The sequence below is a fragment of the Manis pentadactyla genome, chromosome 12, assembly GCF_030020395.1.
Source record: "Manis pentadactyla isolate mManPen7 chromosome 12, mManPen7.hap1, whole genome shotgun sequence".
NCBI lineage: Eukaryota > Metazoa > Chordata > Mammalia > Pholidota > Manidae > Manis > Manis pentadactyla.
In genome coordinates this window covers 18,779,311-18,793,500 of record NC_080030.1, presented here as the reverse complement: position 1 = coordinate 18,793,500, position 14,190 = coordinate 18,779,311, and the positions used below count along the sequence as shown (strand labels likewise).

At 57.3% G+C, this 14,190-nt stretch overlaps 1 protein-coding gene across 5 annotated transcripts in view; it reads left to right on the top strand.

Moving 5' to 3' along the window:
• RFX1 (regulatory factor X1) overlaps nt 1-14,190 on the top strand; it is a 29,693-nt gene that overhangs the window by 2,284 nt on the left and 13,219 nt on the right. For 3 of the 5 annotated variants that reach the window (XM_057490163.1, XM_057490164.1, XM_036878801.2), the window contains exons 2-6: nt 5,459-5,804; nt 11,807-11,916; nt 12,136-12,219; nt 12,780-12,887; nt 13,817-13,933. In XM_057490163.1, coding sequence (XP_057346146.1) covers nt 5,507-5,804; nt 11,807-11,916; nt 12,136-12,219; nt 12,780-12,887; nt 13,817-13,933 — 717 coding nt within the window. In that variant the 5' untranslated portion in view covers nt 5,459-5,506. The remainder of the gene's footprint in view (nt 1-5,458; nt 5,805-11,806; nt 11,917-12,135; nt 12,220-12,779; nt 12,888-13,816; nt 13,934-14,190) is intronic. The other 2 variants (XM_057490166.1, XM_057490165.1) reach the window with 2 other exon arrangements.

Here is a 14,190-nt window from a genome sequence, read left to right as displayed (position 1 = left end):
GCCAGAAAGACCATCACCCCTGTTAGAAAGGCAAACTTTGAGAAGAAAGTGATGTTACCGATTATCTAGGCTTGTTAACTGCCTCTCGCCCCACCCGTAATTTTTACATTTGAAGTGCACAAGCCCCAAGAGGTGATTTGACTCCGGTAGGGAACACCGGCTTTGTCCTTGAAACAATCAACTGCTTCTAGCTGTGTTCTCTTGGGTGAGTTACTTAATGTCTCAGGACTTCAGTTTCATCCAGGCTGGGGCATTGATCAGTGGTAATGATTTTAATCTGAGATCGCTGTGCTGTGGCTCCCATAAAAGAAAAGAATACACGTTGAGCATCAAACACAGTAATTGCTCAAGCTATGTTCGCTGCTACTGTTATGATTGTCGCTTCCTGCTCAGCCCTGGGAATTACAAGGCTTGCATTTATTTTTATCATTTTATATCGGGTGAAAGCTTAGTGGCTTTAAAGGTTGACTTGCTGGGCTGTGTGGACTGATGACAGGGATCCCAGGAAGCTTGATACCAGAACTACAGTTTCTAGTGGGGAAGTGTTACTCCCCTTGCTCATGAATAGCCCTTCTTTCTCCCACTTTAGGAGAATAGCCAGAAAGAAAAATCTTCCCTGGGCCTGGGCCCAGACTCAGCCCAAGCCTTCCAGGAGGCAGCTGTGTGAGCCAGGGGTGTGAGTGTCGTGGGAAAGGCGTCTCTGGAGCTGAGGTCCTTGCCCTCCCCTCCCCACACATGTTCCAGCATTTTTGGGCAGGGGCGGGGGATGCACCAGGCAGACCGCCCCCTAGAGATGCAGCCTGCAGATAAAACTGCATAGTGTGGACTCATTCTGGACCAGGAGGCATTGCCCACCCCTGTGGCATAAGCAGGAGGCAGGAGGCAGTAACTTTTCGGAAGGTCTCACCAGTTGGTAGTTTGACACGGGCCTTTGGCACTCAGTAGCAGTATATTCCTGGCACATGGGCACTCATTTGACAGTAAAAGTTAGGTGCCCACAGTGATCCCCAGTTCTTGGAGCCGGGGATGAAGTGATGGGTAAGGCGGGCCAGGTCTCTGCCCTTAGAGAGGTTACCTTTCTGGTCATAAGAATAAGAAAATAAACAAGGAAATAGCCAGGAAAAAAAACAACAAACGAATATGTGCTCTAGATGGCTTGGGGCAGGGGTGGGGTGGGGAGGTGGGGCATACTTGAGACCCAAGAAGGTAACATGAGCTGAGCCCTGAGTGGTAAGTAGTAGATAGCATGGGCAATGGGGGTGGATGGGGGCAGGTGGGAGGATGTGCCAGTCAGGCGGAAGAGCTGGTGTAAAGGTCCTGAGGCAGGAAGAGGCCTGGAGAATTCGAGGAACTAGAGCTAGTATGACTAGAACATCCAGGTTGAGAAAGGCAGGGACTAGAGGGACCAGATCCTGCAGGACCCTGTAGGTCATAGAAAGGGCTCAGGATTTTATTTATTCTCTGCGATGGCCTTATGACCTTCTGAATAGAGTGACAAGATGGGATTTGTGTTTACAAAGGATCTTGTAGATTACAGGGGCAAGGGTGAAGCCAGGAGCCAGTGCTGAGGCTGTTACAGGGCCCCAGGCAAGAGATGATGGCATGGCAGCTTGGACTGTCATGGTGTTGGTGAAGTTGGAGAGAAATGCCCAGCCTTATATTTTGGAGGAATTATTGACAAGCCTTCAAAACTAACTGGACATAGGGATGAGGGAAACCCACAGCATTATATTTAATTTCCCCATTCTACTGAAAGTTCATTATTGAAGTAATTAAGCAGATGAAGAAATTGAGTTTTCTTTGTTTTCTTGGGAGGGCCTCATCCAAGATGTAAACTATTTGGTTATAGGGTCTGGCATCCAAAACAGAGGTTGTCAAGCTACAGCTGTCACCTGTTTTTATATGGCCTGTAAGCTAAAAATGGCTTTTACATTTTTTTAATGAATGGGGAAAAACAAAAGGATATTTTGTGTCATGCATAATATATCATGACGTGTGGAAATTATATGAAATTCAAATCTTAACATCTAGAAAGAAAGTGTTATTGGCACACAGCCACACTCATTTGTTGACTGGCCCTTTACTGAAGTTTGCCAGCCCCTGATCAAAGTAGTTGATAAGCATTCTCCAAAAACAGCTGTTGGCTTTGAAGATGGGTGCAGCCATTGGTGCTTTTCTTGGAAGTTTCATTGCCAAGGAACAGATTTGCTGAGGGATTCTCATGTGCTTTGTAAAGAAAGGAGTCTCATGCTCAAAGATGGGGAATGCCTCATGCGGTATAGATCTTTGTGACATAGTCCTCTCTAGGGAATACCTACATAACTCTGCTTAACTTAGTCCTCCACAAATGGAAAAAAAGGGATCCCTGATCAAATAATTGCGGGAAACTTGGCATCCTGTATCACCCTTCCTGGAGATTAACAATGGCAGTGCTGAGTAGGCCTCCAGTGGAGAAGTTGGTTTAACAGTTTCATTCATCTTCCCCTCTCCTTTTCAAGTTCAGCCTCTCAGCCCTTCTTATTGCTCTTATTGCCCCTCCTCTTGTTGCACATCAAGGAGAAGGAAACACTAGGAACTGTGGAACTTCTAAAGCCCTTTATGGGAGGGACCACAGGGGCCAGTTCTCCTAAGGGCATCTCAGAGTGGCCCCAGGGCCACCTGCCTCAGAATTATCTCCTGGGCGAGGGTTAGCTCAAAGAGCAGACCCCAGGGCCATCTCAGACTCCGGGCAGTGGGACTCGGGAGCCTGCAATGAACTAGCTCCCTAGGTGATGCTGATGGACAACAGGGGCAGGTTCTCCCTAGCACTTTCTTCAAGAGCTGGAGGACTGTGTGTCTCCTACCTTCTCTATCTCCCTGCACCCTCTACACAAATACCTGTCAAGAGACTAGTAATAGTAACAGCTTTCTGCTAATAATTCTCAGCACTTAGTGGGTCCTGGGCTGATCTTTACAAGTCCTGCGAATTGGGTGTTCTCATCTTCAGGTGACAGATGGGGGAAACTGAGGCCCAGAGGAAGGTCAGTAACATGATCATGAATTAAGAGACCAGTCAGGCCAGTGTTCATGTTGAGGTGAGCCTTATACCAGGCAGGAAAGTGCTGATCAGCTGCAGGGACTCAAGCATCCATGCTGGGCCAGAGTTTGGACCTGAGGGTTCGAGGATCCCCCAGGAGGTGGCCCCTCTGATGCCAGCAGGAAGGAGTTTGAGGAGCACAGAGGCTGGGGGATGTCACCTCTGCATGTGTGGCAGGCAGCAGCCTCTTCCCTTCCCAAGTGGTCAGCTCCCCTGCCACCCGAGTCCCTGCCAGCCTGCCCAGTGGGAAAGCCCGAGATGGCTCCCCACAACCTGGACCAGGGCCCACCCTGTCTGCCTCTGCCCCTCTACCATTATAAGCTGGCCTGGCAGGTGGCCCCAGGGCTCTACCAGCTCTGTACCAACCAGCACAGCCCTGTGGCCCCTCCCCAGTCGCCCCAAGCCCAGCGAGCATACCCAAGGGCAGACAGAAGCACCTGTTCCCTTTGTACTCAGCAGCCCAAAGAAAGGAGTCAGGGCTTAGAGGCTTTGTGATTTATTAAAGGGCCCTGGACAATGACAGGAGCAAGAGCCGTTTCCTAAGTATCCTGCACCAGACACCCAGTCACACGACCACAGTGAATTCCTCAGCAACCCTGAACTGTAAGGCCTGCAGGTCCTCCCATTTCACAGATGGGACAGTGGAGGCTCTCCCGCCACATCACACAGCTAGGAGGAGGCCAAGTTCAAGTTGTGCATCATCTGCATCCAGGGCTTGTTTCACACCCGCCTTGCCCCTGTTCACTCGGACGCCTCTTGAGTTTGGCATCAAACAGCAGAGCCCAGATCCTGAGAGGGAGATCCAGGGAGGCACGCATAACCTGGGAACCACTGCGCTGCCCAGCATCCCTCGGGCTGCTCACGCAGGCACCCCGCTCCCCCGTTCTGCTGCTCTAATGAGGGCTAAGCTCTGTAGGTGGGGCTCGGGCCTCCCCATCTGAAAATCAGCCCCTCCTGATTGCAAACAATAAATGAGCCCTGTGCCTGGTTCCCTGATCAGGGCTGGGGCTAAGGGCACATATGTGGGGTCAGAGAGACCTGGGTTCAAGTCCTCTCCAGTTGCTGCATGCCCTTCCAAGTTCACCCCTGGGCCTCACTTTGCTCATCTGTAAAATGGCTGGGGTAGCCCCTCAGTTGTAGGGCTGCTGTGGGGAGGTAATCACAGCAAAGTGCTCCTCCTGGGGATTCTGATCAATGCGCAGCTGTGGTTTTTCTCCTTGAAAATCCCACTTAGTTCCCTGCCTGCTGCTTAATGCAGAAGAGCCTGTGGCTTAGCCACCCTCCAGGCCTATAGTGCCTCCAAGGGTCACCACAGGCAGGGCCGTCAAACTCAAATACCTCCAGGGGCCAACCTGGGGCCACCAAGAGGTGAGGGCTGGAGCTTCTTTTAGCGGTTCAAGCTTTTGTTCCCAGGCCCATCCCCTGCTGAGGCGGGACTTAGCAAGAAGGAGGTGGGGCTTATCAAGGGGACCCTGTGCCTAGCCTAGCACCTGGGAGAGAGACCACGAACCTTTAGCAACCAGAAAAGCTGCCTCTGTCTGGTATGGCCAGTTACATTCGGAGGTCGACAGGGCTGCTGGGCCTTCCTGTGGCCAGGGCCTGCTCCCAGCCCAGTGACCCGGCCCCAGATGGACACTCTCCCTGGGATGAGCTCACATCTGATGTGACCTGTGATGGCCCCTGGGCAAGGGCCTAAAAGGCCCTGTGGCCACCGGCTGCTCAGGGGCTTTCTGGACTCCAACAGTTTCCCTGTGTCTCGCACCCTGATGGGAATACTAGGCAAGAACCCAAGTCCAGATGGCAGGCGTGTAGGGAACTGGCATGGGCTGACTGGGAGACAGCCTTCCCCACGACTTTCCTTTCCAGCAATTAGCCCACTAGTCAAGTGCTCAGAACCAGGTTCAAACTCAGCCCTGCCACTTCCCTACCGTGTGGCCTGGGGCAAGCTCCTTAACCTCTCTGAGCCTCAGCTCCTCATCTGGCAGACTAACAAACCCAGAAGTGGTTGTTGCAAAGTTTAAAATTAAGTAATGTAAAGAAGGTGCTCAGCACAGTGCCCAGTCTGCAGGAGTTCCCAGGAGAACTGTACCATTTGACCCTGGCACAGGGGTCCCCGAGGCATGAGGGACTGGGAAGGTAGAAGGCAAAAGTCCTGGGTAAGGGTGAATGGAAGAGGCTCCAGGCAGCCTCAGCCTGTACCCAGTTATCCTGCTGTGGTGGGCTGGTTATATCTGGCCACCAGCTTCAGGATTTAATTAAGTTAGTGATGAGCCCAAACATGTCTCTAGGGAGTCAGGAGCTGTCCCTGGTTTCCTCTGCCTGTAGATTAATTCTTGTTTTTCCTCTTTTTTCCTCTTACCCCCTCCCTGTCTTCTTCCCAAGGAAGCAAAAAAAAAAGCCTTATTTATTATCATTTTCCCCACTGTTGGCATGGCAACACAGGCGTACGTTACTGAGCTACAGGCAGCCCCACAGCCATCCCAACCACCACAGGCCCAGCCCCAGCCGCCACCGCCACCACCGGCAGCGCCCCAGCCCCCCCAGCCGCCTGCCACCCCCCAGCCCCAGTATGTCACGGAGCTGCAGAGCACTCAGCCCCAGGCGCAGCCACCAGGCAGCCAAAAGCAGTATGTGACAGACCTCCCGGCCACCCCCACACCCTCGCAGCCGGCCGGCGCACCCACTCCATCCCCAGGATCCCAGCAGTACATCGTGGTCACCGTGTCTGGTAAGTGGGCGTGTGTTCAAAGCCAGGGTGCTCTGAGAGGAGTTTTGGGAAGTCCTGCATCCTGGACGTGGGGGCACAGTGATGCCCCACATCACTGTCGTTTACTGGGCATGTCACCAGCACAGCAGCTTTCAAACTCATTGGGGTTCCCAGGCAGGTCTTGGGGGGCATCTCTGGGGAAATGAATCAGGCCAAGCAGTGAGGCCTCTGTCCCCCCAAACTTCTTCCCATCAAGGCAGCTCTTAGATCTATTTCTGTTTATCTCCTCAAGTGACTTGTCACTTGAAGAAAATGATTGGGTAGTGGGATCAAAGTTTGCACATGCCCACTGGGGCTTGGCTGGTGCCCTCTGGGCCTGGCCTTGCTGCTCTCCAGCCCCTTGGCAAGTCCGCCTCAGTTTCCTCCTCCATCCAGGTACTGTAAGGGCTTCTTGTGCTCGGGGGATGTATATGAGGTACTCCTGGAGGCGCTTTAGGGAGGTGGATTGGGAGGCTCAGAAGCATCACCTTCAGTTTTTCCCAGGACCCAGGAGCTGAGCAGGCTGTCAGCCGGGCAAGTTCACAAACGTGTGGCCGACAGCCCCTCTTTCTCACTGTGTCTGTGCTTGCGGCCATGGGGAAAATGATCAGAAAGCTCTGGTCATGGTGTCCATGATTCCTGCGTAGACCATCTTCCCCACACTCCAGTTCCTCCCAGGACGGGGACAGGCTGAGCAGAGCGTGTGGGCAGGCAGTCACTCCCTGAGGGAGAAACGCAGCTCAGAGCAGGACTGAGCATCATTAGCAGTTTCAAGTATAGAGCCGGGAGGGTGGGGCGACACCCCTCACTGAATCTGGCCAGGGTCCTTCCAGAGTGGGAAAGGAAATGGCAGGGATCATAAAGGCACCCCAGGAGGCTGTGGATAGAGCAGGTCGAGACTGGGTTTAGAGGATCAAATATGTGACAGTTGACGTGGCGCTATGGGAGCAGGACAGATGGCAGTCCGGGCCCTGGGCGTTGAGGTCCCCAGGGAGGGCCAGGCCGGGGGCATGCAGAGGCTCACAGCAGTGACTCTTTACCACACGGACTGGTATGGAAGGATGTGACATGAAAGCCCCACTGAGCGTATCGCATTAAGGCCAGGCCTCGGATGTGGCCAGGGTCCCCAGGCCACAGATCTCCAGGGGGTTCTCAGCACTGCCCAGTGACCCGCCTATGTTTCCTAGCCAGCAGAGCCCCCACCCTCCAAGGAGCCTACTGCCCCTCTTCCCCAACCCCATTGCTATCTCAGTCCACGCTCCTGACCCCTGACCTTGCTGCCTGTCTCACTGGGAACAGGGCACCACCACATGGCAAGAAGGACCCATCCCCTCACAGCCAGCCTCCCAGCTTGGTCTGCACCCACCAGCTCTGCCTTCTTGCTCAGAGGGTGAGCAGCCCCCACTGCCCCCAGCCGCCCCTTCCTGATTTGCTCTTGCCATCTTGGTCCTCATGGCCCGAGACCCCCTCTCACAGATGTTTTGGGTAACTCCCCCTTCATGGTGGCCTTGTCCAGTATCTCTTAGTGACAACGTGCCTACATTGAGGTCTGCACCCTGGGCCACTGCCCTGAACCCCAGCTACCTGTGACCCATCCACTCAGGGATGAATAGGCCACTCAAGTTTACGTGGGCAAATAGCACTCTGGGTTTCCCCCCTCATCAAATCTGTTCTCCTCTGAGACTTCCTTGTTTTTATAAATACCACCCCAGGCCCAGGTCAGCCTAGATTCCTATGCTACCCATCCTTGAGCCAGGCCTCCTGAACCCTCTGAAATCCAGCCAGAACCTGCCACTTCTCCCACCTCTACATCCCCTGCCCTGGTCCAGCCTTCACCTTCACAGTCCACAACACCCAGAGGGAGCCTGGTGACAACTGACATTCAGGTCCTGTCATGTCCCCAGTGTAACCAGATGATTCTGAGTCAGGTGGCCCTGGGGGCACTCTCTGAGAAACCCTGGCCTGGATTTTCTTGGAGAGCTGGCTTCCTGTGGCCTCCTTAACAAGGAGAGGGCTTTAAAAGCTCTACATTCCCTGTGCCCCTGCTGAAAAGTGCCCAATCTCCCGACTCTGGCCCGTGAAGCCTGCTGGCCACCCAGCCCCACCTGTTCCCACCTGCCCCCTCCCACACCTGCTCCAACCCCACTGACCTTCCTGTGGCTCCAGAAACCCACCAGGCTCTATCCAGCCTCTGGACCTCTGCACTCTGCCTGGAGCGCCCTGTCCCAACCTCCCGGTGGTTTGGCCTGGTGTTCTTTGGGTCTCTGGTTGGATGCCACCTCCCTGATGCCCACACCTCCCCACACCCCACCACTCCCTATCTCCTTACTTTGCTTTATTTTTCTTAACATTTATCGCCACTTAGTGGTGAAGGTGATGATGATGCCCGTCCCCATTGTCCTGGAGGGCAGGGCTCTGTCCCCTGAGTCTTAAGCTCAGGAGGCCCTGGTGCTTAGAGGTCAAGGCCTTCGTCCCCCCTTCCCCTGGGTGCAGACGGGCTATAGTGAACAGGCTGCTGGTGTGATTCTCGGGGTCCTGTCTTTTGTCCGGTGGTGGTTTAACAGTCTTTCACGGTGGTCTTAGGGAATTTCATTCTCTGCTGCTCCCAGTTCTGGTGGGAGCAGACCTGTCCCCAGAGGGGTAACTGGGCAGCGCATCCTGGAGCAGTTCTGGGGAAGAGGAGCTTGGCTCGGCCCTGCCTCGGCCCTTGCTGCTCCGCCAGCCCCTCCTCTGGCCCCTTGCAGTGGCTCCTGTGTTCCTCCGTGACTGTCTCCCGGGTTAGTGTCCCTTTCGTGTAAGGTGGCCTTTGGGCTGGTGAGCCGCCCCAGGGGCGGGTGTGGGGGGTAACGACACCAGCAAAGGCTGCAGCAAGCAAGGCACCTGGGCTTTTCCCACACCAGAGTGCCAGAGCCATCTGAGCCAGTGGGGCTCCGGGAGGGAAGTGAGTCAGGAGGGGCCCGGAGCCCAGGCAGGCACCAGCGGGAACAGCACCTGAAGGCGGCTCGTCCTGCCCCGTCCTTGCGGGCTCGACCCTACGGTGCCTTTGCAGGTGATGGGAAGGAAGCTGAAGTTTCTAGAGGACAGTCCACTAGATCCATAAACCCCCATCCTCAGACGCCGCCAGACTCTCACCCTTAACTTGTGGTGAAAGGAGGGTGCTGTGGGCCCTGGCAGCGCCCCCCGGGAAGGAGGGACTACATCCAGCCTCCCTTTGCTGCTTCCCTCACTCGGAGGCCCTGGGCATCCAGGATCACTGTCCAGGAGAGGGACTGGGAGGGTGTTTGTCAGCATTCCCAAGCCCAGATGGGGACTCACAGTCAGGGCAAGTAAGGGACCCAGTCTCCTGGAGGCAGCAGGGTCCCAGAGAACCGCCCCCCAAAGCACCCCTAGCTGAAAATAGCCCCAGGAGCAAAGGGCCAGGCGGGAGAGAGCCAGACTGCCCCCCTGTCACCTGTGGGGAGCGGGCCCTGGCTTGGAACAGAGCATCTCAGACCACAGTCAGTAGTCGTGGTCTTGGTGACATCTGAGGTGAGACTGGGTCTCAAGGGGGAAGTGCAGGGCACAGGCAAGAAGGGCCACTCATCGGACTGGGGCACAGGAAATTGGCTACCACTTCTTGAGACTTGAGACAGCGGGGCTTCCCTGGCCTCATGCACAGGTCCAGAATGGAGGTGGCCAGCAGACAGACAGAGCCACTCACAGACCCCCTCCCCATCCACATACACAGCCAGGGCAGGGCACAGGCAGGCGAGACCTCACACACAAGCTCCTCGTCCAGAACTCACCTGCTCATCCTATGTGCCCTCCAGGCCTCTCAAGCACGGGGGTGCCCAGCCTTGAGGGCCACCCCAGAGGGAGGAGACTGGCGGGACAGCCTCCCAGGGCTTCCTTGTCCCAGGTAGATGCCCGATCTCCTGGGACCCTGGGCCTCCAGCTGCTGAAGGGCCTTCTCAAGGGTCGGCCTTGGCACTTCCATCAGAGTCCCCCAGCCCAGGAGGTGGCTGGCGCCAGCGCCCCACTTACTGCCCGTCCTGAACTAGGTAACCCTGCTGTGTGCCGCCTCAGTCAGGCACCTTCCCTTGGGCTGGGCCAGGCTGCCCGTGCCTCGGGGACACCCAGGTGTGCCGGGCCCCTCACGTGACTTGGGGCTTTTTCAGGTTTCTCCTGGTTTCTCAGGCCTCCTTTCTCATGGCTCAGGAAAGCCTCAGTGCATGTGAGGGAAGATTCCAGCCAAACGTGGAAATCAGTGCCTCCCAGAATTGGCCGTAGAGGCAGCTGGCCTGGCAGGCCTGGAGTTGCCCTGATGCTTGCTCCACAGGTGCCAGATGGAAGGCTTCCCCCGACACTGCCTCCCACATCTGACCACCCCCCTCCCAACCTGACATACACACACGTTCACGTGCTCTGCCCAGGTTTGGCCCCTGAGGTCCTCACATCTCTCTGGAACAGCTGTTCTGCCCTGGCCAGGCTCCTCTCCCTGGGTCCCTACACAACTGAAGCCCAGCTCTTCCCTTTGGGGGCTGATCCCCACCATGAGATGCCCTGGATATTGTGGGGTCTGTGGGGACACTGAGACCCCCATCTTACTGTCCTCCACTGCCTTAGAACCTCAGCCTGGCATGACCTGAGACTCTGGGTTCTGCACACAATGTGAGGTTCTTGTGGGCCTGTGTCCTGGCCTGCCAGTTCCCAGCAGGGTGATCCTAGACAAGTCACTTCCTTTCTCCAGTTGCGGTTGCTTTCTGTCCCTAGCTGCCCAGAAGACCCTCACCCAGCACCTGGGGCCCTGGAAGTGCCGTAGTTAACCCCAGTCCCTCCTTGCCCACTGCCTCCAGCCCTGCTGATGGCTCCCCAGGAGGGGCGGGGACCTTAGCTCCTGGCCTGTGTTGGAGGAGGGCAGGCACATGCATGTCTCTGGCCCCACCCTGGCTCCTGGAACTGCTGGAAGCACGCCAGGCCCTGCTGAGGTTGGCGGGATGGATGGCATCCAGCGGGGGTGAGGGTCTCCCAGCCAGCGCCTCACCGGGACATAGCCTTCTGCGCTGCTTCCCTCCCCGGCTCCCCTGTTAATCACTCAGCCAAGTGCATGAACCTCGCCCTGCACCTGATAGCATCTGCGGGTACCAGCTCTCTCCTGACTCTGCAGCAAGGCTTTAGCCCCATGAAGGCCTGGATTGGCCGCACCCGCTGGGAGGGGAGTGTTTATTCCCAGAGGGCAGCTGTTTGCTCTGCATCCCCCGGGGCGGTGGGTGGGTGGGGATTGGCTCCCTAAGGTTACAGGTATAAAGCCACCCACACACCCTGCTGTTCACAAAGAGGTGGGCAAGGAGCATGAGTGCTGGGCAGACTCCCCTGGATGGACTGGGGAGGGCACAGTGGGGGCAGATGTGCACCATGTTCTATAATTGCCTCTGTTCAGCTGCCTGTCAGCGTGAGTACTCCCTGCCCAGCTCCAAGTCCCCTGCTGCCCCACCCCACTGAAGACAGGGAGCACAGGCCAGGGCAGAGGGAGGGGCACTTGGCCACAGGCCAGCAAGGCCTGGGGCCATTCCTCTGACCAGCTTCCATTCCTGGGAAGCCAGGGGTCATCTCAGGGAGGATGGCCCCAGCTCCTTGGTCCTTCCAGGGCTGCTGGGATGCTGAAGTGGCAGTCAGTCACTGTCACAGTTCCGTTAGGAAAAGGGGACCAGCCCTCTGGGCCTCCACAGTTTCACAGCTCCTCAGTCATCCCTTCTGGCCTGGCTTATGGATGAGGAGGCTCAGGGTCGGGGGTAAAGCTGCTTCTGGATATTAAGAATTCTGGGTTCTCCTAGCCCCATCCCATTGGGCGTGGGCAGGGCCGGCCAGGGTGTCGGGCAGGACTCTTGGAGAGGACTGGCCCCATCGGGTTGGCTCCAGCCAGTACCACCCCCTCCAGATGGGCTCAGGCTTCAGGTGGCAGCGGAGGCTGCAGGCAGAGCTGATCCAGTGACCCCTCCTTACAGAAGGTACCATGCGGGCCAGCGAGACTGTGTCAGAGGCCAGCCCGGGCTCCACCACCAGCCAGACTGGAGTCCCCACTCAGGTGGTTCAGCAGGTGCAGGCCACCCAGCAGGTAGGATGCACCCCTCCCCCAGGGGCAGGTGGGGAGGGCACACAAAGGGCAGCAGGGGCTGTGGCTGCTGGTACCTGGCCTTCTTGCTCTGTTCTGCTTCCAGAGCCATCTGCTGACCTCTTCTTACCAAGGTGTTCCCTTCAGCCACTCCTCCACCCACCTGGCCAGGCCTTCCTGGGAAAGTCGCATGGCTCAGGTGCTTGCTTCTTGTCCCTGCAGCAGCTGCTGGTCCAAACAAGTGTGCAAGCCAAGCCAGGACATGTGTCACCCCTCCAGCTCACCAGCATCCCCCTGCCCCAGCAGGTAAGGCCACCAGACCCTGCAGCCTCCCCTGGGTGCAGAAACAATGCCCTGTGGCCTGCCCACATCTGCCCTCACCAGCATGAAGGACACAGACTCCATCCAGGGGCCACCCCACCAGTGCCTCCAGCAGGGGACACATGTCAGTCAGGGCCATCAGGGAAGGATGAGCTGCACCAATTATCCTAGCAGAGACCTGAGGATTGACAGTAAGGAAGGTGGCTTTCAGGTGCAACCCCCATGTCCCAAAGCTGGTTAGAGCCCAGAGCCCTTAGCCAGCAGAGGGACTGCAAGGGCAAGGTGTTATGTTCCCAGCTGGGGCTCAGCACAGAACAAAGTCCTGGCAGGTTTCAAAAGGGAGAGTACATTCTGAGGGAGCCAGGACCCCAGACACAAAGCCTGGCTCCGCCACTTACAGGCTCCTCAGGCCAGCACTTCCTCCCTCTGCTGTGTGGGGGCCACAGGGGCAACTCCATGAGCTGACAGGCGGCAGCACAGGGATGCTGCCCACACGGCACAGATGCTCATCAGTGAACTGTGGTCCTTCTCCCTCCCGGTTCCAGGCTCTCCCCACACAGCGGCTGGTGGTGCAGAGCGCAGCCCCAGGTGGCAAGGGGGGCCAGGTCTCCCTGGCAGTGCACAGTACCCAGCAGGTGCACACACCCCCTGAGGTAGGTGCTGGCCCCGTCGGCTGCCCCTCCCTGCTCCTCTCTCCCCAGGTCACCCATTACCCCCAGGGCATATTGGGGCTCCTCCAAAGTCCTTGTTGACCCCAGGCAGGATGGCTTGACTGCCTGACTCTTGTCCCTGCCAGCTGTGAACTGAGCCCAGCTCCCTAGGGAGGAGGGAGCCTCACAGCCCCAGCCAGGTCCTGCACTCTGGAGAGCAAAGTAGGCCCCCTTCCCTCTACAGGGCAGGTAGAGGCTCCTCTTTGGGCCCCAGGGTGGATTCTGGGGACTCTTGAACACCAGTGAGGATGTTGGAGGCATGCAGGCAGGCTGTGGGTGGCTGGGATCATGGGTGTTGGCACCAGGAACTCAGGTCAGACCCTTGGCTCACCCATTTATTCCCAAGGGACTCTGGCCAGGCCCTTGGAGCCTTCTGCCCCCATGGGTAAAACAACTAAGGGCACTGAGTGCCCACTAGCTTGCTGTGGCACAGCGTGGCCCAGAGCTAACAGGTCAGTGCCTGGTGTCACCACTCAGCTACGTGGCATGTCCCTTCCCATCTGTGCCTCAGCACCTTGTGTGGAAGGTGGGGAGTCCATCACCTACCCCTTCCTCACCTCAGGGCTGCCGTGGCTCTGACCGTGGAGGCAGCAGGTGGGCCCTGAGCTGAGGCCAGACTCCTCCTGGTCATCCTCTTGGGGAGAATAGGTTCCCCCTGCCAGCACCTCTGGCTCAAACCCCAGCCTTGCCTGGGGTTGCAGCAGGGACTAGGCATCTGGATGTGGCCAGTTACCAGCCTAGGTGGTTGGGACAGGCCCCCTCACTCCCCCCAACCCTGCCCCAAACAGGTCTCAGGGGCAGCCCTCCTGGGAAAAGTTACATGCAGGCCCAGGTGCTCCAGACAATGCCCCGTGTCTGACCTTCCCTTGCAGCGGTCGCCGGTGCAGGCCAATAGCTCCTCCAGCAAGACGGCTGGGGCCCCCGCGGGAACGGTGCCACAGCAGCTACAGGTCCACAGTGTCCAGCGGAGTGTCCCCGTCACCCCAGAGGTGCCAGGCCAAGGCGGGTGGTGGCTGGGGTGAGGGGTCCTGGCTGCATGGCCTCTGCAGCTTCCTGGGCCATCTGTGGGAGCTGCAGTACAGAAGGCCAACGAGAATCAAGCAGATGGGGGCCTAGCCCCAGCTCACCACCGGGACCTCTGGCAAGCGCCTCTGCTTCTCACCAGACTCAGCATCCTTGGCTAAATAATGGCTTCTGCCCTGGGGTCCTGCGAGCAGTGTGGTTTGAGGGTCTGTGGGGATGATGG